The sequence below is a fragment of the Dipodomys spectabilis genome, unplaced genomic scaffold (genome assembly GCF_019054845.1).
Source record: "Dipodomys spectabilis isolate Male_0828 unplaced genomic scaffold, ASM1905484v1 ptg000215l, whole genome shotgun sequence".
Classification (NCBI taxonomy): Eukaryota; Metazoa; Chordata; class Mammalia; order Rodentia; family Heteromyidae; genus Dipodomys; species Dipodomys spectabilis.
The window spans coordinates 804,847-828,748 of record NW_024870892.1 but is presented as its reverse complement, the minus strand read 5'-3'; the positions used below and the strand labels follow the sequence as shown (position 1 = coordinate 828,748).

At 36.4% G+C, this 23,902-nt stretch overlaps 1 protein-coding gene across 2 annotated transcripts in view; it reads right to left on the bottom strand.

Moving 5' to 3' along the window:
* The window catches only part of Itgbl1 (integrin subunit beta like 1), a 170,991-nt gene that overhangs the window by 94,323 nt on the left and 52,766 nt on the right, over nt 1-23,902 (bottom strand). For both annotated transcript variants that reach the window (XM_042697231.1, XM_042697233.1), the window contains exon 3: nt 2,779-2,925. In XM_042697231.1, the coding sequence (XP_042553165.1) occupies nt 2,779-2,925 (147 nt within the window). The remainder of the gene's footprint in view (nt 1-2,778; nt 2,926-23,902) is intronic.

Sequence of the window (23,902 nt, the reverse complement as noted above, 5' to 3'; positions counted from 1 at the left end):
CCTTAGGGAGTTAGCTTCTTCCCAGCTTACCTCACCCTACCTTGTGCACTTTTACCACCTATTCCTCTTCAGCGCCAAGCTGCTCCCAGACAAGCCCATTGAAATAAGGGACAGACCAGACAGGACCCATGAGCTAAAAAGATTTGAAAGGAGTAACTCTGAACTAGGGTAGCGCAGAGAGACATTAGAAGAATAGAATGAGATTGCCAAAATAGACTCTAATGGCTTAGACACTGAAATGAGAAAAAAAAAAAAGATGGACCATTCTTTGGCCAAGAAATCTTTCTCCTGAATATACAACTCTAAAGATTTATAAAGGTGCAGATGATGGAGCCGAAATGGCTATATGCACTTTTAAAATACAGGGAACTTTAAATGCCTAAGCATAGAAATTGGCAGAATGCATGATGTCCACACATAGAATTCAGTACTGTGGTTTATTTTTTTTTAAAGAACAAAAAAGATTGTTCTGAATGGAGAGGAAATGAAGTCTACCAGGAGCTAGTGTTAAGTGGTGAAGACAGACATCAGAAGTAATGTGATGCAATTGAGGGAGGGGAAGGCAGGCGGAATAATAACTTACTGATATACGATTTACTTTTACAAGAAGAAACAGATCAAGCAGAGAGCAACAGACGGATTAACTATAATGCTGACTGACAGAATGTAGGGTACAAGGATTTTCTTTAACCAATAGAATGATAATTCCCTAAGTATATATTTTTGCATTTGTTGAGTCTTAGAATCTTGTTTATATCCATACATTATAAAATATAGTAATTAATAGTGGGAAAGAAGGAAGGAGAAAAGCCTAAAGCTGACAGCAATCCAAAATAATCAACTCCATTTTATTTCTAATGAGTACATAACCACCAACAGAAAGAAGATAAAAGGAATCTAAGTAACATGAAAACAGCATTTGCCTATCTATTCTAATTTCAGGCATTATTAGAGGGGAATGAGCACAGTGAATAGGTGGACTGGAGACAAATTCTAGACTTTTGAGATAGATTTGTTTTTCACATAGTTGTGTGTGAAGCCAGTCTAAAAACAATTTTAGATTCAATACATGGTTGAGAAAATAAATAAATATTTGATGCTGTCAGAATTATCATTCAAGTTCAAAATGAGCAGCATTTTACTTTTAAAAAAAGGCAGGGCAGTTATTTTCAATTGTCAGTACTATAAAGCAAAAATCTATGAAAATAATCCAGATTAAAGAAACTAGAAAGAGATGATAAGTACATATGACATAATCCCTAGATTAGATCATCTAAAGAGGGGGAAATGATCATGAAGGACATTATTGAGTCAGCCAGAAAAGCTGAACTATGGATGTCAGATTGCAGAAAAGTATTTATCATCATCTTAAAAAGACAGTGTGTTCTGTATTTTGTGAAACATGTTTTATCATCTATCCAAATGATTCTGTACTTTTTTCCCCCGCTAAGATGTGTTAATGTGGTGAACCACAGTCCTTAACATGAATACATTTTAGGTTTGTTAGACTAGCCCTTGTTTGGTTATAGTGCATTTTATTTCATACCTTATTTTTAGTGGCAAAAATAATACTATGGTACATAAACAGAGAATTCAAATCCAAAATAAAATTCAAGCCTTATCACTAAATATATTTGCAAAAAATGAGGTCTTTCAAGATTAAAATGGACTCTAGAATGGGATGTGTATATGGTTGTTTGTACATATGCCTTGGTATACATGAGTGTCATGAATTACAATGAGGAAAAAAAATATCCCGAGGAGGGAAAAGACTGCAGAGAAATGAGGAGAATATCCTGAATAAAGAAAATGACCTGACTGCTCAGACCATGTATCCTGTCACCTCACAAGCCTGTCACACCTGGCCCTGGGTATCTACCTGAGAGCTACTGGCAAGACACTGTTGTGGAGTTTAATCTACAGGAAGAGACTTGTTCAAAAAGTCACTTGCCTTTAGCAAGCCCAGTAATGGCCTACACCCATGAATCCGCATTAAGTTCACTCAGGGAGATTAAATCCCCACAAAGTCCAAAACAACTGAAGTAGAACCTCAGGGTAAGGACATGAGCTTTGACATTTTCTTACTTTCCCCTTGGGAGTCACAAATTCAGTCATGGCTGAGGAAAACATACTTTTAGGTTCCACATGTCCAAATGTTAAGACTATTAAATTATAGTAACATCGCCTAGATACCACTGAAATTTAAAGTGCAACAGTTTTGTTTTATATTGTTATGCTAATTAATCCCAGCAACATCTCTATAATTTTCAAGAAGTATTTCTAAGCAGCTCATATAAAATATTCAAATATTTAGTCAAACAAAATATTTTGTTGTCGCTTATATGCCTCAATGTGCTTCATATCCCATACATCTGACACTTGAATCAAATTAAAAAGAGTTTGGTTTTATTTGATGTTGAGGTTACACCATTGGTTGTTAACAGAAAATAATTAAGTCGGTTATATAAATCCTTTTAAAAAAGATTTACTCCAGTATTCAAAATCATAAATTCTAATTTACATAAATGTTGTCAAGTGCTGTTCCCGGGGCATTTTCTGCTCCAAGGATGCATTTGAAACAGCTGGAGAATATCAGACTTGTGAGTCTCAGCAAGATCATATTTTTCCCTATTTTTTTATCTGAATTTCATTTCTAAAAATTATACTCAAAAAGCAATCTCACTCAGAGTTTCCACATTTCTCCAGCCTACATATATCCATTAAGAAAATCCACAATTTTGATTTCACTTAAGGATATTTTTAGGATGTGATTCTTACCTGCATTTGAGCAGATGATGTCTTGAGAATTCTTGCACATTTGGTTGCTTCTCTTCCTTGTCAGCTCACAATTCGTTGGGTACTGGCATGCGTCCCCAGACCATCCTACGTCACATTTGCATCTGCCACAGTCACACGTGCCATGGCCTGGGAATCATACAGCATTCAAATTGTTTATCAATGAAACACATAATATAAGAACAACTTATGGATGGTATTGGCTCAGAACTGAGTTACCTATCACAGGCTTAAAACTTGAAGTGACTGACAGGTATTGCTATTCTACATACTGAAATGTATAGAATTTTAATCACTAACCAATTTTGAGCAATGATTATACAACTGTTATAATAGCTTATAGAGACATCGGGAAAATTCATCAAGAATTCATTGAGTCAGACAGTCAAAAACTCATCAGTATTAAAATTCCACCTACCACAAGTATTTGAGACAAAATACCATTAGGAATTAGATCTATTTAACTATACTTTATATAGAACATAAAACCCAAACTCTGGATAAGGAATCTTACATAAAACTCTACTAAACTCAGCCTGGGCTTCCTATTTACTTGAATTAAATATGTGATGACATTTTATGGAAATATTAGTTATTGTCCATAGGATAAGATTGATACAAAAATAAGTATATATTTTGTTTCTTTTTTTTTTTTTTTTGGTCCGGTCGTGGGGCCTGAACTCTGGGCCTGGGCACTGTCCCTCAGCTCTTCAGCTCAAGGCTAGTGCTCTACCACTTGAGCCACAGCGCCACTTCTGGCTTTTTTCTTTTTGCTTATGTGGTGCTGAGGAATCGAACCCAGGGCCTTGAGCATGCAAGGCAAGCGCTCTACCACTGAGCCACCTTCCCAGCCCTATATTTTGTTTCTTAAGGAGGAAATTGGGTTCAAGAATCAAAATGGTAAGAGCCATAACCATCTGTTTCCACAGAATTGACCTGATCTTCAGTGCTCTCACCTGTCATTTTTTTAAGCAATGATATTTAAACAGTTATGAAACACAAACTTTATTAACTCATACTTGATTAAAGCTCACTAATGCTTTTGTTGGTGCCACAATAGTTTGCCACAAGTACAAAACACACACGGTATTTGTCTCTTTTCAAAGAACCTACAAACTTCAAGGCCAATATACCAAGAAACTGGTATTGTCATTAATCTGCAGTGTTTTGTGCCTCCTATGGAGCTGAACAATATAGTCTATGCCTTACAGGAATAAGACAAAAACTCTCAGGAATTCTTGACCTTTAACTGGGCCTTGAAAGTTGAGCAGAGGTTGAACTGGTTGTAGGTAACATGTTGTTAAGATGCCAAGATAGTAATAATACTGTGTCTTAATGTCTGCAGTTCATAAACCCTATAGGATGGAATCCTTTATCTAGTGGCAACCATCAACTGATGTCACAGCCGAAATCCCTTTGCTGAGGTCCGGATGGTCAGTGGGAACACATGGCTCTGAGGCTGCCTGTTTGGGCACGTGCAACAGAATTTCTCTGTGATTGGCTGTTTTCCAAGTCCTCTTCCTATGGCTCAGTCAATGTAAATGTTTCTCTTTCTGTTGAATTTGTCAAATTAATTATGTTAATGTACAAACAAAATCTTGGAGATCCTTGACTAAATTCCATTTACTCACTCCATACTACTCCATAAAACTGTACCCATTTGCTTTCTGCATGGCCTCATATGACATTGTCAGTCTTGTCCAATTTAGTATCCCTTTACAAAACACAAGTGATTTCATTTGTCAACTACCTAGTCTATGTATAAAAGTTTTAAGCCAAAATCTTGAAGCAGCTATGCTTCTTTCAATAAATGAAGTACCTTGAAAACTATACTGACTCACTTTCTATTATTAATATTACTGTCTTAGATTGAATCCTTTCATATTATTAATTTTGTCAGCTGAGTGTCACCTTTTTCTGATGGTTTGACATATGAGATGGCTCCTTGTCAATAGCAAAGAACAAAATTATTTTGAAGATAAATCATCATGGCATTAGTGATTTGGTGTTAGTGACATGGTATTAATGTATTTCAAGAATGTTTCTTTCACTTGGGACTGTTACATTTTATATTATTATTATTTTTTTTTTTTTTGTCGGTCATGGGGCTTGAACTCTGGGCCTGGGCGCTGTCCTTCAGCTCTTCAGCTCAAGGCGAGCGCTCTACCACTTGAGCTACAGCGCCACTTCCGGTCTTCTGGTGGTTTATTGGAGATAGGAGTCTCACAGTCTTTCCTGCCCGGGCTGGCTTTGAACTGTGATCCTCAGATCTCAGCCTCCTGAGTAGCTAGGATTACAGGCGTGAGCCACCAGCGCCCGGCTACATTTTATATTATAATCAAAGAAAGATATATTGAAGATGAAACATAGGTTGATGAAATTTTTGTGGGTCAAGCATAGCTAAGTTTAAAGAGGGAAGGGACTACAACTAGAGAGAATATGGGGAATGTATATAGGGAAAGATCCCAAGTTGACCCAGTGAGGCACCAGCAGAATCACTGCAGATGTGACAAAGTAAGGTGTGGTAATGATAAAGTTGGCAGTCCCCTACTCAAAGAGGATGGTATCTTTATGGAAGTCTAGCTATAATGACATGCACATAGGGAGAATTCCATGCATTGATGAAGGCAGAGATCTGGGCAGTTTGTTTACAGCCAAGAAAGAACAGATATTGCACGTTCACCACAGAAGGTTAGGAGAGAGGCCTGGTTTAGTCTCTCTCATCTCTCAGAAGTAACCCACCCTGCCAGCGCATTGATATCATTTTGTCCCAAGGACTGAGACACACAAAAAAACCTCTTCATCTCAAAAGATCCAGATTGTGGTAATTTGCTATAACATCCATAGTAAACAAATACAGAGCTTGAAATGAAATTTAAAGGAGAATTACGGGGAAATGGAGATATGCCATTTTACTTTCCTGAGTGTATGGTTTCAAAAAAGTAATTGCTACTCATTGATGCATTCAGCAGATCATAATCCCTGTGATGAATGATGACTCCATCAGTGAAGTTTCCTTGAATCTTGGTGGAATTATTCGTTCTGATTTCATTAGAAAGTAAACACTTCTGAACAAAAATATGTATTTTCTTTGTAAATTTGTCTGAAGTCAGCAGGAAAATGCAATTGAAATCTTAAAAGAATATTTAAAAACTCATTTCTTAGGCAATCACTGGGAAAAAAGGGGAAAAAAGACTTGCAGGCAGATCTTGTAATCAATCACTCTACTTAGACTTGCTCCCTTTTCCAAACTGTGTTTTCCAAATACAAGATCACTTCTATCTTAAATGAAAGCCAGTTCTCCCTTATCAATTCAACTTTGTTACTATCTTCAGTTTACAAAATTGTGACTGAAAAGTAGGTTTCTAATAGAAAAAATGGTGTTTCTTAAATCACTGAATTAAGTTATCTTCTGTTGTGAGTAAATCAAAGCCATACATAATTACCTTATGATCAACCAGTTTTAAGGGTATCGGTCTTTTTGAATGTTATTTTCCCATATCCAACAGAAAAAAAGTGGATGGTAACAATGTATTTTTAGTCTTCCTTCCAAGTGTAAAACTGAACAAACATTTGTGTTAATTGTATTTTAAGTCCTCTAAGTGCAATGACTTTGCTTGTACTTACTATAACTGCCTAGGGAACTTCTATCATAAACTATTACAAAGTGAGTAGTTAATGAAAGTTGTTGACACCTTGGTCATCTTTTAAAAAAAGAAATCATTCTCTGGCATATGGTAAAATAATTTCAAAGCATAATTGTTTCTATAGTACAAAATCAGCCATCAGAAAAATATATTTCTACAGTTTGGCTTAGAGACTACATATAATTCATTACTATTCTTACTTCAGACTCTTTAAGCACCTAGGAAGAAGTTTTTCACAAAATTTAAAAAGCAATTTACGGACAAGATAGAATATATTATGAATAAATTGTTGCCTTTGATTCTCTTTTTAAAAATTTAAAAATCTGGAACAGTAGATAGAAAAATTAAATTGGGAATAGAGCCATAAGGTCAAGCAATAAATTTTAGGATATAGCACTTTGTCACTCTAATCTGACCCTCCTACCTTCCTTCCTAAGGTAAAATCTAGCCATAATTCACCATTATGATCAACAAAGTAGAGTTCTTAGACAAATTACATAAATACATAAAAGAGAGGAAACTGCTCTCTGCAGTGCACTCTGGTGATCATAAAAGAAAAGAATGCACTCGGTTGTATGAAACTGTTGGAAGAAAACAGAGGTCCTTAGCAACAGAGAAAAGAACACGACAGCAGTGTAGCCATCCTTCACAATAAACCTTGACTTGAACATATGACCAGCTCTGAATTTCCCAGCTGTGGTCCAGGAGACCCTGTCCTGTTCTGGAGTCATGAGTTCTGTATTTCCCCATTCTGTACTGTAAACCCGTGGTTACGATTTGTTTTCACATGTAAAATGTATCTCATTCTAAATCTTTTTTTTTTGCAATGACCTACCCTTATTGCCTTTGGAAAATAACTTTACTCAGTTTAGGACGCATAACATAACATAAATAGATGTTAATTCCAGAGTGACAAATAACTGGATTCTCAAAACAACATGAAACATAGAAGAGACACTTACAAAGGCTGAAATTCTTGGTGAAAGTCTTGAATTCATAGGAAAGTACAGGAAGTATCTCAAGTCACTCAGCTCAAGCACCACTGAGCAGGAGGGGGGTGGGGGGAGTCCTACCCACCCCCCATCTTTTCTCCTCTACTTTGCTCTTCTCCTCAACCCCATATTCCAGGTCCAGGTGGAGGTCTTGCAAGAAACCTTGATTTCTTTTCCTTCTGCTTCCTGAAGGACTCAAATTTCTATCTTATCTATTTTAACACAGCTGCATTCTTAGCACTCTACTTAGCCATATCATGAAACTGAGAAGAATATCTCTTGTTTCATACAAAATAGTATTTAAAGAGTCCACATAACTCACATAGCCTCCATCCCATTTTACTCTGTTCTTTCTTATTCAAAGCCCCCAAGCAGGATGTTTCCTCTTCTAATCTTACCTTTTATTTACAATCAGATTGTTATCCTGCCAGTCCACCCACATTTTCTAAGATGACACTTTTCTGATGTGCTTTGTCTTGCTTAATTCCATTGACATTTGGATCTTTACCTGATGGATTGCTTCTCCCCCCTCCTCCTGTCCTCCTAGGCAATCTCAGCCTGCCTACTCAGCCTACACACAGTAGCAGCAGCCCACACATCTCAGAAAGAGTAAAGCAATTCAAAGAAGAAAGACGAACATTTCCAGTGAGGTCAATTCATTAAACCAAAGACAGTCTTTACATTACTGCACTAGATAATATTTTAAACAGGGTGAACCTCAGTTATGTTTTGTTTTTCTTCCTGATATCCAAGGGACAATTGGAACCCAGAAAGAAAGTTCATTTGGATAGAAAGATACAAACTTTTGTACACTTTTATTAACGCACATGAGTGTGTGTGCATGCGCTCATGCACATACATGAATGCTGGTTCTGGGCCTTAAATCAGGGCTGGATGCTGTCCCTGAGCTCTTTTGTTGAAGACTCTACTTGCCTTCTGGGTGGTTAATTGGAGGTAAGAGTCCCTCAGACTATCCTGCCAAGGCTGGTGAAGCAAGATCCTCATACCTCAGCCTCCTAAGTAGCTAGGATTTTAGGTGTAGGCCATTGGTCAGCAACTACTTTTATAAACATTTATCAGCTGAAAAGCCATACTCCTTCACATGTTCAAGTTATAAGAAAAAGTACAACAGCCACATGCATATATTTAATGTTTCTCTTAATGTTAGTACTATATCATGCATCCAACTCTGCGCCAGGCTTTATTTTTCTACCTAAAATAAATGCTGGAGAATCTTTGTCAAGAACTGTGAGTGGGGGCTGAGATTGGATTTTTGTTCTCCTGGTACACTAATGAGTCAGCCTGCTACAGTTTCATGCATTCTAGCAGAGAGCACGAGACTCCCAGAGCAGAGTCAGTGGCCTCTTCGTTATCCACAGCAAGAGCTGCTGCGGGAACATCCGAGGGAGACAGTCATCAGAGGTCCAGCTGCCAGCAGAGAATGCAGCCAGGAGGACCAAGTCACACTGCGCATGTACCAGCTGATATGAGGGTTTGTGGTAAGTGTTTATATACATACATATGTGTGTACACATATAGAAAACATTCCTATGTCTTATTTTGTCATTTTTAGATACACACGATTGTTAAATTCTGTGAAATGACTTTTAAATCTCCATGGTACTATCACAGTTATTTTCCAACTCAGTCTCTCAATGTGACAAGTGACATTAAAAGTTTCTAAGGTAAAATAAGACGTGTTTTTTCCCATACCGACACCATGGGAAATGGTATACCATTCTTAAATGTGCCACTATTTCTGATTGCTGATGTGTTATTTAAAAGTTAAGTAAGCCAGATTGAGAAAGACAAACAGCATGTTTTCTCACATGAATGATATAGACAATAAATGAATGAATGAATGAATAAATAAATAAATAAGACATGGATGTGAAACAAGGACTGTTGGGAGAGGGACCAAAATATCAAGAAGGGCAGTTTTGAAGCAAGTACTTTATATGCATGTACGAACATAAAATAATGAAAACCACTAAAGTTGTGTAACAGAAGTAAGAGAAGTGAAACGCAAGCATGAGAGGACTTAGTTCAATGTAAATCTGTTTTATGAATGTATGGAAATGTCATAATAAAATCCTTTGTACAATTAACATATGTTAATCACATATGCATATAAAATTTAACAATAAAAGTTTTGTAGTCTAGCCACAGCCCTGGTGACTCATGTCTGTAATCCTAGCTTCTCAACATGGTGAAATCTGGAAGACCATGGTCCAAAAACAGCCCAGGCAAAAGAGTACACTAAACTATATCTCTATAAAAACAAGCAAAAATGTAGGGCTACATGTGGTTCAAGTGGCAGAGTGCCAGCTGAGCAGGCATGCAGAGAATACTGGAGGGCAAGTCCAAAGCCCTAATAGGAAAAAAAAAAATAAAAGCTTTCCTATCTGCTGAATTTGGTCCTGTTTTGTAATGCCATATTTGGGTGCATTGTTAATGTTTTTAAGAATACTCTTTGAAGATTTTCCTCTATTTTAACATTTTAAAATATTTGAAGAAAGCCCATTGTATCCTGCAAAGTTTTGTCTGTATCTGTGAAATAATTTGTTTTGTTTGGAGCATGGGGAATGATAAAACTTTACAATTTTTTAATGGTATACTATTAACATTAATTTCAGCTCTTGAGTTCATTTTAGGAAATATTTTAATTACCCATTGTATTTAAGCTTTAAAAAGTATATGCATAAAGATCACTTTGTTCAACATTAGTAGATAAGTTTTTATAGGCCTAAAGAATTTTAAGAAAAAGTTATCTTCTTTAATACTTTTATTACCAAATAAGAACATAATTAACTCAAGATTTTAATTAAAAAGAACAAGAACATAAAATGATAATTTTTCAGAAATAATAAAAGAAGGGTTCATCTAAGACAAGAACAGAAATTAATAAATTAGAAAATAATTACATAAGTAAGGAAACTCAATAAAACCAATACTAGCAAAATGGCAAATCATTAGCTTTCATAATGAATATAGAAGGAAGATAGCTAATCAAGAAACAAAAAAAACGGAGCAGTGAAAAACCAAGTATGAGGCAGGAAAACAAATCACTAAATGCATAAAATATACATAAATGAATAGCATAAACATATACATACAAATTTCTGATATTCACAATTGCATAATTTTTGTGGTTTTAGTAGTCCTCAATTTGAGCTGACTATTATTTTGTCAAAATTCTGAGAGAGGCCAGGTGCCGGTGGCTCATGCCTGTAATCCTAGAGACTCAGGAGGCTGAGATTTGAGGATCACAGTTCAAAGCCAGCCCTGGCAGAAAAGTCCATGATACTCTTTATTTATTAATATATATTTTTTATTATAAAGATACTGTACAGAGGGGTTACAGTTACATGAGCAAGGTAATGAGTCCATTTCCTATCAAGCATTTTTACCCCCTCCTTTGTTTTTTTCCCCTACCATCCCTTTCTTCCTCACCTCCCACCAGAAAACCAAATGTGGTGCTATGGCTCAAGTGGTAGAGCATTCATCTTGAGCTGAAGAGCTAAGGGACAGAGCCCAGGCCCAGAGTGCAAGCCCCATGACTGACAAAATAAATACAAAATTCTGAGAAAGCTCTTAAACTTATTTGCTTACTCGTTTATAGACAACACTGATATTATTAGATCTTTTAACCTGTAGACCTTATATTTGCTAAACAAGCACTCTACTACTTGAACCAACTCCATAGAAAAATAACTAAAGTTAATTTTCAGATAGAGTCTTACTTTTGGCCAGGATAGCCTAAGACTACAACCTCCTACAGCCAGCCACTTCCATTTATCTCAGATAACATCTTGCTTGTTATCTGAGATATGGCCAGGCTAATATTTTGTCCAGGGCAGACTTATAGAAGAATCCTCCTACATCTGACTCCCAGGAAGCTGTGGATACAGGCATGATCCACCACAGAGCCAGAGAATATTCCTTTTCTTTTGATTTCTTAAATTTTATTTTACTTGCAGGTATCTTCAGTAAAATACTGAGTAGAGATAAGATACTGTAAACATCTTCATCTCATTCCCAAAAGTGAACTTTTTTTCTATTTCTATTTGAGTCCCATTAGTGAAAACCATGAGTTTTATGTTTTTGACTTGCTTCCTTTTTTAAATTATATTTCATGATCTTCAAGTAGTTATGCAAAGTAGTTAACTATCAACCCATCAGTTTAAGAATACAATGAATCTTGATCCGTGTCATCCCTTTCACCATTCTTTCACATCACTCCCAACCCTACCTCTCCCCTATATTTTCTTAAATTGTAGGAGAGGTATTGAATTTTATGACTACATTCTCCCTTCCCCTGTTCATTAGTCTACCTTCTTCTTCTTGGCCCCATCCCCCACCTTTCAAGTACAAGTTCCTGGAAGTCATTTTGTTGGACTGTGAGTTCATCTTCCTGGGGAATTACACCATTTGAGTTATCCCCTGAAAATACCCTACATAGGTTAACACATTTGTGTATGCCTACTTATAATGACATTGACTGTACATATGTGCACCCAATGACCCAGCTTCACACACCATCTCATAGTAATACTACATGGTTACTGTCAGTCAATACTACAATTTTCAGCATAAAGTTTGATGCAATATTGCATTTGTGTGATTCATCCAGATTGTTGCTTACAGTTGCAATCCAGGCATTTTTCTCTTTAATATGTTGTTGCTTAAAAAAATTTCTTTCTGCTGTTCAAGTTTAATGCTGTCTCTAATCCAAACACTGGATTGTAAAGAAGACATTAAATAAAATAAGTCGGAGCCTAGAGGATCATAGCTAGGCTGTGTGGTTACTATGGGCGGGGAAGGGGGGGAGGCTGCATCACAGACAGGCCCATGGGTGTTAGGAAACACCCTGCAGTAGATAGAAAGACTGGAGGAGCTTGCACAGACTGCAGCAGCATCTTTTCCAATTTTTAAGAGAACTCTACCAATATTAACAATTGCTTTCATTTAATCATAATATGCTAGCTGAATACCACCCCGGCAATCAGAATTCTTGGGACAGACTCAGGCATTTCTATTCTCTGATTTACTTCTCTCTATACCAGTATGTAACTAGAATGTTAGCTCAAGGACAGCCCAGACAATTGAGTCTTTGTACCTATCTACAATACTTAGGAAAAGCATTTATTAATGATACTGATCAGTTACTTTTTTCTGATAAGAATTTTATATAAAGTGAAGTAAACCAGACCCAGAGAAACATAGACTACACAGTTTTACTCATTTGTAGGAACCAAAATGTACCTATAAATATACAAGCAAGCACCCTGGGGTACCAGCCAAACGGTCACAAACGAATTAACTGGAGTACAATAGGATATTTGGACAATGCAAATAGTATAATTCTTTAGAAAGATGAAGTCAAAGCCTCACAAAATAAGTACTCGTAAAGCAGGAGCAGTAAAGGAGAGGGGAGTAGAAGAATAAAGAAGGAAATGAGTAGAATGCAGGCAAGACTGCACTGTATATGCCACAGACCTGAGGAAAACAAGGGAAGGGGTGAGTCAAAGGGGGATGAAGATGTCGAAGGAGTGACACAGATCACGACACATTGAATACATAAATTGCTTTGTTTAATGGCAAAAAAACCATAACCTAAAAATTAAGAAAAGTAAGGGAAGGGGTGGATAAAAAGGGGTAACACTGCTCAAGAGGCATTGTATTCATAAACAGTGGAAAGGCAACTGCTTTGTACAACTACCTAAAGAAAATAAAAGTATACTTTAAAAAATTGCAATTAAAAGATGAAAATCTAGTGAAAAGAAAAAAGAAATTTTACTCTGAAACAAATGTTACTAGGTAATACCAGTGTTTACTAAATTGCCTGCTATCTAGATAGTCTAATAGAAAGCCTAGATGGTGCCTCTCACAATTTATACATGAATACAAAAGTTATTTTAAGCACTGACAAAAATCACCATACTAAAAAGCTTTTCCTTATTTACATAAGGCATTAAAACATTAAGACTGACTGAATCCCAACTGGCAACTTATTATTTTATTGGCTACTTAAAATGATATTGTTTCCCTAGCTAGTCTAGCATCATTTGTGTTTATACTTCAGAGATTTTTGAAAACCATAGAATTATAGGCTTTGTTGCATTAGAGGCAAATTGTTCTAATAGCAGATTTTTTTAAAAGAATGAATTTTCACTCTAGTAATTTCTCTAAGAGATACTTTGAATATTCTCAGTTCTTCCATATGTGAAAATAGCCCTTTTCGTATGTTCCTAATTGATGTAATACAAAATTCTCTGAATATGTTGATGTTTGTTTGATATCAACATGCTTAGCCTTCCTCACCTCCACCCCAGTTCTTCCTTTGTCCTTCAAGTCTAGTAACTCTGACCACATTTGATTTTGCAGCTTGATTCTTTATTTTTTCTTCCTTCCTTCCTTCCTTCCTTCCTTTCTTTCTTCCTTCCTTCCTTCCTTCCTTCCTTCCTTCCTTCCTTCCTTCCTTCTTCCTTCCTTCCTCTCTGTCTGTCTCTCTCTCTGTCTCTCTCTGTCTCTCCCTGTCTCTGTCTCTCTCTGTCTCTGTCTCACTCTCTCCCTCCCTCTCTCTCTTTTTCGTCCTTGGGGCTTGAACTCAGGACCTGGGTGCTGTTCCTGAGGCTAGTGCTCTACCACTTTGAGCCACAATGCCACTTCCAGTTTTCTGGTGATGAATTGGAGATGAGTCTCAGGGACTTTCCAGTCTCAGCTAGCTTTGAACCATGATCCTAAGAGTTCAGCCTATCAAGTAGCTAGGATTACAGGCATGAGCCACCAGCACCCAACAATCTGTATTTTCCAATGTGGACAATTTTTTTTTATAATTTTATCAGCTCCACACTAAGATCACTGTATGTTTTTCTCTTTTTGCAGATTAAGCTGCATATACTTCCCACAAACCATCTTGAATCTCATATGAGGAAATCATTCTGTTCAATGTTTTCTATTTTCTTCTTTAGCTAACCAATTATGTTGATGTTGCCATTTATATTTTCTTGTTGTTGTTGTTGTTGGGTTTTGTTGTTGTTGTTTGTTGTTGGGTTTTTGTGATAGTCTTTGCTTTTGTGCCAGTCTGGGGAGTGAACTCAGGACCTGGGGTTTGGGTTCCTGATACACATTTTCTTCCTCCATATGTAATTCTCTCTAATCCTTGGATACTTTTTCATTTATTTTATCTAACATTTTTATTCCTAACTAGCCAACATGTGTTCTTCTATTACTCTGGCAATATTTTTTATTTATATTTCCCAAAAAGTTATTTTTATTTTTTTTAAAGGCAGCCCAGAACATTAGCTTTTCACACTCTGTAACTACCTCTAGTATACAGTCAGTCAGCACATAGCTAGGGGTGTGGACTGAAACAAGTTGTTTAATTTTTCTATCCTTCTCAGATACCTTATCTACATAGAGAAAAACAATTGTATTTGAATTGCACTGACTTTATAAGAATTACATCAAATGATAAATGTAAAATGGTTAAGAGTGATTATAGAAATATTTGTTAAATCCTCTTAAAAGAAAGTAATTTTTCTATTTCTCCAATTCCTTCAAGCACAACCGGGCACCTGTTCTCTAATTACTCTATCAGCATATATTAATTACAATAAATAATGGAGTTCATTGTGATATTTTTATTCATGTATATAAGGTTCTTTGCATTAACCTTTTTCCCATGAACACTCACATTCTGTCTCCATCTCCCAAGGGTGCCTTTCTTTTCACTTACAATTTGTTTCTTACAAAGAAATTTTTTTAATTTCATAAGGAAAAAGATCTATAATTTTTCTCAGCCCCACACAGTAGGATCATTCAGGTATTGATCTTTATCTAAGTTGAGCTTGCTTTATTCATGTTCTGCGTCTCATTCTAGGCTTTTTCCCTTCACAGATTTCATGCTAATTTCTTAATTAGTATTCATCATGGAACAAGATTTTTTTTCCTGGAACAATTTTTTTTAAAAGATAATGTGGGGAGAACACATACATACAAGTGGACCTCTTTACAAATACTACTCTGTACATACATGCAAATATTGTACCACCAACTTCTAAAAGTAGATTTGATTTTTCCAATACAATCTGAATCCATAAATTAAATACATGGGACTTTAATATTTTCTAAAGTGACTTTATTCCCACCAATAGCAAGTCAGTGCAACTTCCTCACTGTCTTTTGCTCATGTTTCCCCTCTACTTACAACTTGATTCTCCAGATTCTCAATACATCATACACACACCCATCCCTTCACCAATCCATAACCCTCTTTCCTCAGCTCCTCCCACACTAAACTGATACCTTCTTTACAATGCGGGTTGCATCTTTCCTTCCATGTGTTTCAAGAATAATCATAGAAGGGAAGAGAAGGCCTCATTATAACATCTACATTATGCCTATATCTTACAGGTAGCAGAATAGGCTTAGGGAATAAGTTGTGTAAGAATAAGAAAAAATATTTCAAACTGATGATAAGCAATAACATATATGTAATAATTTTGTGCTTCTATATACTAGTTTAATTTTAAAGACAAGTGTACTGCATGCCGTGGTTTAAATTAAACATTTAATGCTGTCAGTTTAGGTATAAATATTATTTGTCATAGATACTTCTCAGTGAATAATTACTATATAAACATGAGATCCTAATAAATTAACCTAGCCACAAATTATCTTCTGTGTTTAAGATATTATTCATCAGTGAATAATCATAGGAAAATATAGATTGTACCAATGAACTCAAAAGTTGTCATGAAAGCATAAAAGGTTTGAAAGAAAAAAAACAAAACTAACAGTCATTGACTTCTTATTTTGGTTAGGTCTTTGACAATAATTAGCAAAATGAATTATTCCCCACAACCTTATGAATTGAAAATGGAAGAACAATGGACTTCTCAAGAAATCATTCAGTTGGCACAGATAATCTAAGCTCAAAAAGCCAAATACCATGTTTTTGCTCATTTGTGACTTAATGGTATACATACCATGTATATGTATATATGCATATAGACACATAAATATATGTATATTTTTACATTCTCATATAGGACTTGATGTTGTAAAGGGATGGTAAAGAGATGAAACCATTTGGGGAGATTAGAAGGAGGGAAGATAAGAAAAGAGGATGTTGGAAGGTGAACACCAAAATATATTGTCTTTGTTACGTGTGAAGATTGCATAAACAGTCTGACTGAAAGCTGTTACACAATAGAAAGGTGAGCAATAGGAGAAAAGAGAGCAATTGAAGGGGAAATTGTAATTAAAATAGAATCTATGATGTACATGCAAAACACCATGGTGATCCCTTGGTAGAATACCTTTAAAAAAATGAATGACAAAATAAAATAGGCAGTGAATACGGCTCAATTATTCATGTGCACATAGACAAATAGAACAATGGAACCTATTGGCATTGTGTTAAAAGAGGGGTAGGAAGGAGAAGGGAGAGTGTAGAGGGGGTAAGGCTGATAGGGTATGCATGTACAGAAATGGCACAGTGAACTCCCAACTTCACAACTAATGCATGGTGATGGAAAGTCTTCTAAAAATTACACAGTTGCATTTAATTCTACTATCCATAACCTTGATTTTTTAAAAAGTATATTTTTAAGCTACAATAATACCTGTTTGTTTCTTAACATAACTTTAAAAAAGATTTCTACAATTTTTATTTGCTAGAGATTACATTAAATAATCGTTCCTAGAATTGTTATGCTAGAGAAAATAGATATTGTTTAGATGTTTTCAAAACAGAGTACTTCCAAAAGTTGTTTTTGTTTTTTTGCTTTAAAAAAATAACCTTGTTCGATGGGGCTGGGAAGGTGGCTCACTGGTAAAGTGCTTACCTTGCATGCCTGAGGCCCTGGGTTCGATTCCTCAGCACCACATAAGCAAAAAGAAAGAAGCCGGAAGTGTCGCTGTGGCTCAAGTGGTAGAGTGCTAGCCTTGAGCTGAAGAGCTGAGGGACAGTGCCCAGGCCCAGAGTTCAGGCCCCACGACCGGACCCCCCTCCCTAAAAAAAAAATAACCTTGTTCTAGAAGTAAGCCTGGGTTTGGCTTTGGGGAAAGAGTGACGAAGAAGCTGGTATTTTTCTTAAAATAGTAGTGTAATCTGGTCTTCTGGTTATTTCTGTAGGAAGAATTCTTTCAAATAAAGAACCACCAGGCTTTCTCAAACATCTGTATTTAAAAATAGGGAGATGCGCTGGGCGCTGGTGGCTCACGCCTGTAATCCTAGCTACTCAGGAGGCTGAGATCTGAGGATCGCGGTTCAAAGCCAGCCCGGGCAGGAGAGACCATGAGACTCCTATCTCCAATAAACCACCAGAAAACCGGAAGTGGTGCTGTAGCTCAAGTGGTAGAGCTCTAGCCTTGAGCTGAAGAGCTGAGGGACAGCGCCCAGGCCCGGAGTTCAAGCTCCACAACAGACAAAAAAAAAAAAAAAAAATAGGGAGATGCAGGCCAAATACAAAAATCTATCGCAAGAGGCTAAAATAATGAATTAAGTTTATGAGATAAAATTTAGAAACTCCCAATACAAATTAAGCCATCGATGTTTGATTTATACTTCCTAAGAGCTCTCTGAAGAATGTTCATCTTGAATTTTAGTAATATGACTATGGAGAAGGTGGTGGAACTGAGAAATCTCACAAGGAAAAATGTGTGTAAGACTATGGAAATTTGGGGATGTTTAATTGTCTTTGAGAAGCTTAAGAACATCTTGGGAGATGCTTGTGCTTGTAAAGTTTCTTATGCTCATGACAACCTTAATACATTTCAAGTTCTTGAAAAAAGACAAACAACTTAGAAACTGAAGAAAGCTCTCAATTTATCCTTAAGGAAGGAATCTAGAGAAAATTTCCATAGATTCAAGTTCTGGCTCAGCCTCCCTTCCAGTAAGTCAAAGGGAGCCTAGAAAAATGTCTCCAGTCATAAGGATTCAAGGATGTTTGAAAAGAGGCTGAAAGCTTAAGCAAAGCCCAGGACATTTTTGTCAACTGACACCAAAAGCTGTGCCTATAACACATTTACTCCAAGCAAACCCCACAGTTCTACGAACATGGAACTTGATTATCAGAGCATATTCTCCTATTCTTCTGAAGTCTATGAACCATCAGCCTTTGGCATAGTGAAAAGTATTTGTGATTTCTAAAATATCAGCTGTGAGGACTTACTTTCATTATCTCTAAGCCTTACATCTCATCTATAGGGTTTGAATATTAAATCTTCCCCCCCAACACACACACAACTTCAGGTGGTTGGGGATAACTGCCGGATGGGATTATGGATGGCGTGCCTTTAAAGTTATTCCTGGTCCCTGCTTCCTCTTCTCAATTTCCTGTCTACCAAGAGATGAAGAACTCTTCCACCACATGCCCACTGGACTATGAGTTCTTCCCGAGCAACCACATCCACAAACCTTTAGAAACTATGAGCCAAAACAAACTATTCTTGGTTTTTTAAGTTTTTAATATGAGGCATTCTCTTATAGAAAAGAAGCTAACACACACAATGTGTTTACACTGTCAGAGATTGGGTAGCTTAGTCCCAATGACAGAATAAACAAAAAAATGAAAACAAAAAAAAGAAGAAGCTGTTGGTTTAAGAAGGCCAGAGATTTGTACAGCAAGAGATTTGGTGCTCCTGGAGAGGAAACTGGAAAGGTAAGAGGAATCCCTCCAACAGTGCTACCAAAAGAAGTCAGTAGCCATGTCACCAAAGACCAAACACCATCTGACTCTCTGTTCTGTGCAAAACCACCAGAGACCAACTTCCTTCCACTTTTATTTCACCCTGAACAAATTCCATAACCTGTCCTCTGTACTTGGAGAATAATTGGAAAAATGTCACACCTATGTGCAGACTTGGGGACTAGGAAACCATGGTCTCGGCTTTCCTGGTCTTTTTTGACTCTATTGCCTTTCATCACCTTTTCAAACTTTATAAGCCTTTTGTACTCTCTAATCTTTATTCTTTGCAGTCCTAACAGACTGACTGCCTTCCTTCCTCATCCAGAGGACTAACAGCAGTAAAGCCAGTGGGCTCTGAAACCTCTTCACAAGGATGCTGTGAGTTATGAAGCCCATTCACCGCATGAACCCTTGCCCCTGGCCATGCTCAGAAGAGAGCAGAGGCTGCCTGCTGATCGCTGGCTCACTGGGGTAGTAGGCCCTGCGATTCCACCTTCCCTCTCCTCCTGGACTTGCATCCATCATTCTTTTATACAGGCAAGCTTTTAGTGTTTCCCCAGCAACCTCAATCATTAATGCTTAAAAAAAACACCAAAAACCCTTTCTTTCAAAGTTTAGACTAAACTGAAAGAGCAATCCATCTAACAAAAGAGTAGGTTCCATCACAGCTCCAAAAGGGTAACTTCTGTCTGTGGCTCTTCCCTTCCTCCACACACACCAGTGGTTCAATAATGCAGCCTACCTTCTGCTTCCGTTGCTCCTTAAACCCACTCTCTGCAAAGTTTAAAATGACATAGATGCTACAATAATATACTTTCACATGATTGAAAAGTTCATCTTCCCAGACACCACTAATCCTGCATGTTCTCCTGTCACTGATTATCTTTGTGGCCTTTACAGCCTTTCATTTTAGAATAGACTATAAGCAATATTTGAGCAACTGATTGTTTCCTCCTTCACCCATCTTTAAGCTGTTAGCCAATGTAGCAATCAAACAGATTATTTATTGTTAGAAAAGTATATTCCATGGATTATATTAGCATGGACTGAATTTTGCCTTCACCAAGATGCTTAATTAAACATTTATTAGACTTCAGCTGTGGAATCAGAATATCCTAATATCCACTTCAAAAATCTCTTGCCTCTCAAATATCACTTCAATTATGTCAAAAATCAATATCATACCACATTAATTTTAGGGCATCAGTAATCTGATTAAGACTTAGCAATTGGGTTTTCTTTTTTTAACTTCCAATCAAAAGGTTTTAATTATAACCTTAAATACTGGTTTGTTTATGTGTTTTGTGCCTGTCCTGGGGCTTTAACTGAGGACTTGGGAAACTGTCCCTGAGCTTCTGTGCTCAAGGCTAGCAATCTACCATCTGAGCCACACCTCTGCTTCTAGGTTTACTGTGGTTAAATGATTAATTGGAAATAAGAGTCCCACAGACTGCTGCCTAGGCTGGCTTTGAACTGTGATCCTCATATCACAGCTTCCCAAGTAACTAGGATTATAGGCATGAGCCACTGGCACCAGCATTAATATTTATTTAACATAAAATATAGGAAAAATTTCAGACTATGGATCTAGATTGCATTTCTCAAGATCCCAAGCAATGTGGCAAATGTCTTCATGGAAAATATAAGAACTTTCCTAACTATTTTAAATCTGCTTTAAAAATAGCACCTTATATACACACATTGCATGAGTCTTTATATGGGGACAAAAAGTGAAGTCACGGGGTTATAAAGGAAGAAGTGTCACCAGAATTATTGTCTTTGAAAAAGGAAAAGAAGTTAACCAATTTTGCCAGCACCATTTACTGAAGAGGCTGTCTGTCTTCCATTCTATTTTTTTTAGCTCCTTTATTGAAGATTAGATGGCTATAGATTTGTTGGTTCATTTCTGGGTTTTCAATTCTATTCCATCGGTCCTGAGGTCTGTTCTTGTGCCAGTACCAAGCTGTTTTGATTACTATGGCTTTATAGTAGAGTTTGAAATTTGGTATTGATATTCCTTCAGCAGCATTCTTTCCGTTGAGGAGCGTTTTTGCTATTCGGGGTCTTTTATTGTTCCATATGAATTTTTGGATTGCCTCTTCTATTTCCTTGAAGAATGAGGTTGGAATTTTGATAGGTATCGCATTGAATTTGTAAATAGCCTTGGGAAGTATTGCCATTTTCATGATGTTGATCTTTCCAATCCAGGAGCATGGGAGTTTTTGCCATTTTCTAAGTTCTGCTTTGATATCCTTTTTCAAGTTTTTAAAGTTTTCATCATTGAGGTCCTTCACTTCTTTGGTTAAGTTAATTCCTAGGTATTTTATTTTTTGTGGGGCTATTACAAATGGAGTTGCTTTCCTAATTTCAGCCACACTTTTCTCATTGTTGGCATACAGAAAAGTCATTGATTTGGGGGGGGGGGGGTTAATTTTATACCCTGCTACTTTGCCAAAGTTTTGAAGCAGCTTGAGTAATTTGGGAGTGGAGTCTATGGGATTCTTTAAATACAAGATCATGTCATCTGCCAAGAGGGAGAGTTTTATTTCTTCTTTCCCTATTTGGATCCCCTTTATGTTTGCATCTTGTCTTATTGCTGTAGCTAGGTATTCTAATACTAGATTGAAGAGAAGTGGAGAGAGTGGACATCCTTGTCTTGTTCCTGAGTTAAGAAGAAATGGCTTTAGTTTTTCACCATTAAGTATAATGCTGTCTGTAGGTTTGTCATATACAGCCTTTATTGTATTGAGGAATGTTCCGTGGATTCCTAATTTTTCCAAAACCTTTATCATAAAGGGGTGTTGGATCTTGTCGAATGCTTTTTCTGCATCTATTGAGATAATCATGTGGTTCTTATCCTTGCTCCTGTTGATGTGATGAACTATACTAATTGATTTGCGTATATTGAACTAGCAGGTCCCATGATTTCCCTTATTTGCAATATCTAGTATATGTCTGAGTCAAGCAGATAAGGTCAGATAAGGTGATGTTAGGGAAATGAACCATAAGATATGTATTCAAATGTTTTTTTCTTTCATGCGATTGTTTCTAATGCATTTATAAGATTATTTCTTTATAGCTTTTTATGTCCCTCCCCCACAGTAAAACCCCTGCTTTCACTGTATTTGATGTTGGTATAATTTGTGGAGGGGAAGGGGAAAAATAAGTCATATAAATAAGGATACAGGTGGACCCGTTGCAACAATGAGAAGTACAAGTTGTTATGTCAAAAACGAACTTTACAACTTTGGGGGGGGGGGAATTGGATGGGAGGGCGGGGGAAGGATGGGAAGGGATGGGAAGGGGAAACAAAGGAGGAGGCTACAATGCTTGATAAGAAATGTACTCATTATCTTGCCCATGTAATTGTAACCCCTCTGTACAGTATTTTCACAATAAAAAATAAATAAAAATTAAAAAAAAAGAAAAAGGAAAGGAAAAGCTTCGTTCTGTTGTAGCTACCTGCCCGCTGGTGGGATTCTACACCAGCCAAAGTGGGGCTGGCTTCACCATGGAGTGAAAGAAAAGGCAGAAAGGATTCTATTTAGACTTGAGCTAAGCTCAGTTTGCTGTCCCTGACAACTAGCAAGGTATGTATCATGTATTGTCCATTATGTTTGTCACTTGCATTCTCAATTATGTATTGTTAATTCTGCTTTCAATGAGAGCTATTTACTATTCCAAATAATCTTAGGTCAATACCCATGCAAGAAAAAAACAAGAAACAGGACGAGTTATGATCTAAAGTTTCTGGGATTTTACTGATAAAGTCATACCCAAGATAATAAAAGACTGTAATTTAGATTCATTATTTTGGCCAGCCATTTCTCTTAAATCATAGGTAGGGATAAAAAAAATCTTTCCAAAATATAGTATAAAATTGCTTTGCCTTTGTATACTTATACTTTGAAGACTTCATGTTCAAAGAATTTTATTTATTCAACTGCTTTCCTTTAGTCATTTTCATCTTGAGGACCAGGGATTTATGAGGACTTTACTAAAAGAAACACTAGTTAGAAAATACACAGTAAGCATGCTTGTGATCTATAAAATATACATTTTTAGAAGGAAATATCAAAATCCAATTATCATTTAAATGCATAGATGCTCGATTTAAAAATATACATTAAAATACATTTAGAATGTGCTAAAATTTATTTCAGTGTCTAGCAGGCAGAGCAATTCTGATCCTGATGATTTTTAATTTGGAATGAATAAACACACCACATGTCAATTAACATACTGAATACTTACTCTCTATAGCTATCTTCTCAAAATATAAATTAGCTTCTAAGAGAAGTAAAGAATTACTACAAATTATTTTGTATACTTATTTTCTTTTTTGTTTTTGAACATGCCTTCCATGGCATCCATATCATTAAAAATAATAACAATTCTTCAAATGACTTATGGAGTAATCTGCAAAAGTTACCTCTTTATTTAAAGATATGCACCTCATATCTTGAGGTGCATATACCTCATTTGACTTGAATGTTGGAAAGAAAATAAAATAGTATGAAAACTTGGAGAAAAATCAAAATCATTAATAAAAACCTTTAAATTTTTAATTAAGTAAATAGGTTATACCATGTCCCAGACACCAACAGTTCTCATAATTCTGTCCAAAACACCTGTTTATTGCTCTGCACTTTATAGTATATTGTTAGTTGCTAGTTCTTTATCTATTACCTGCCCTCTAGTATTACTTTAAAACAGTGCAATGCTGAAAATCAAGAACTTGATAAATAACAACTAAATAAGTGAATTA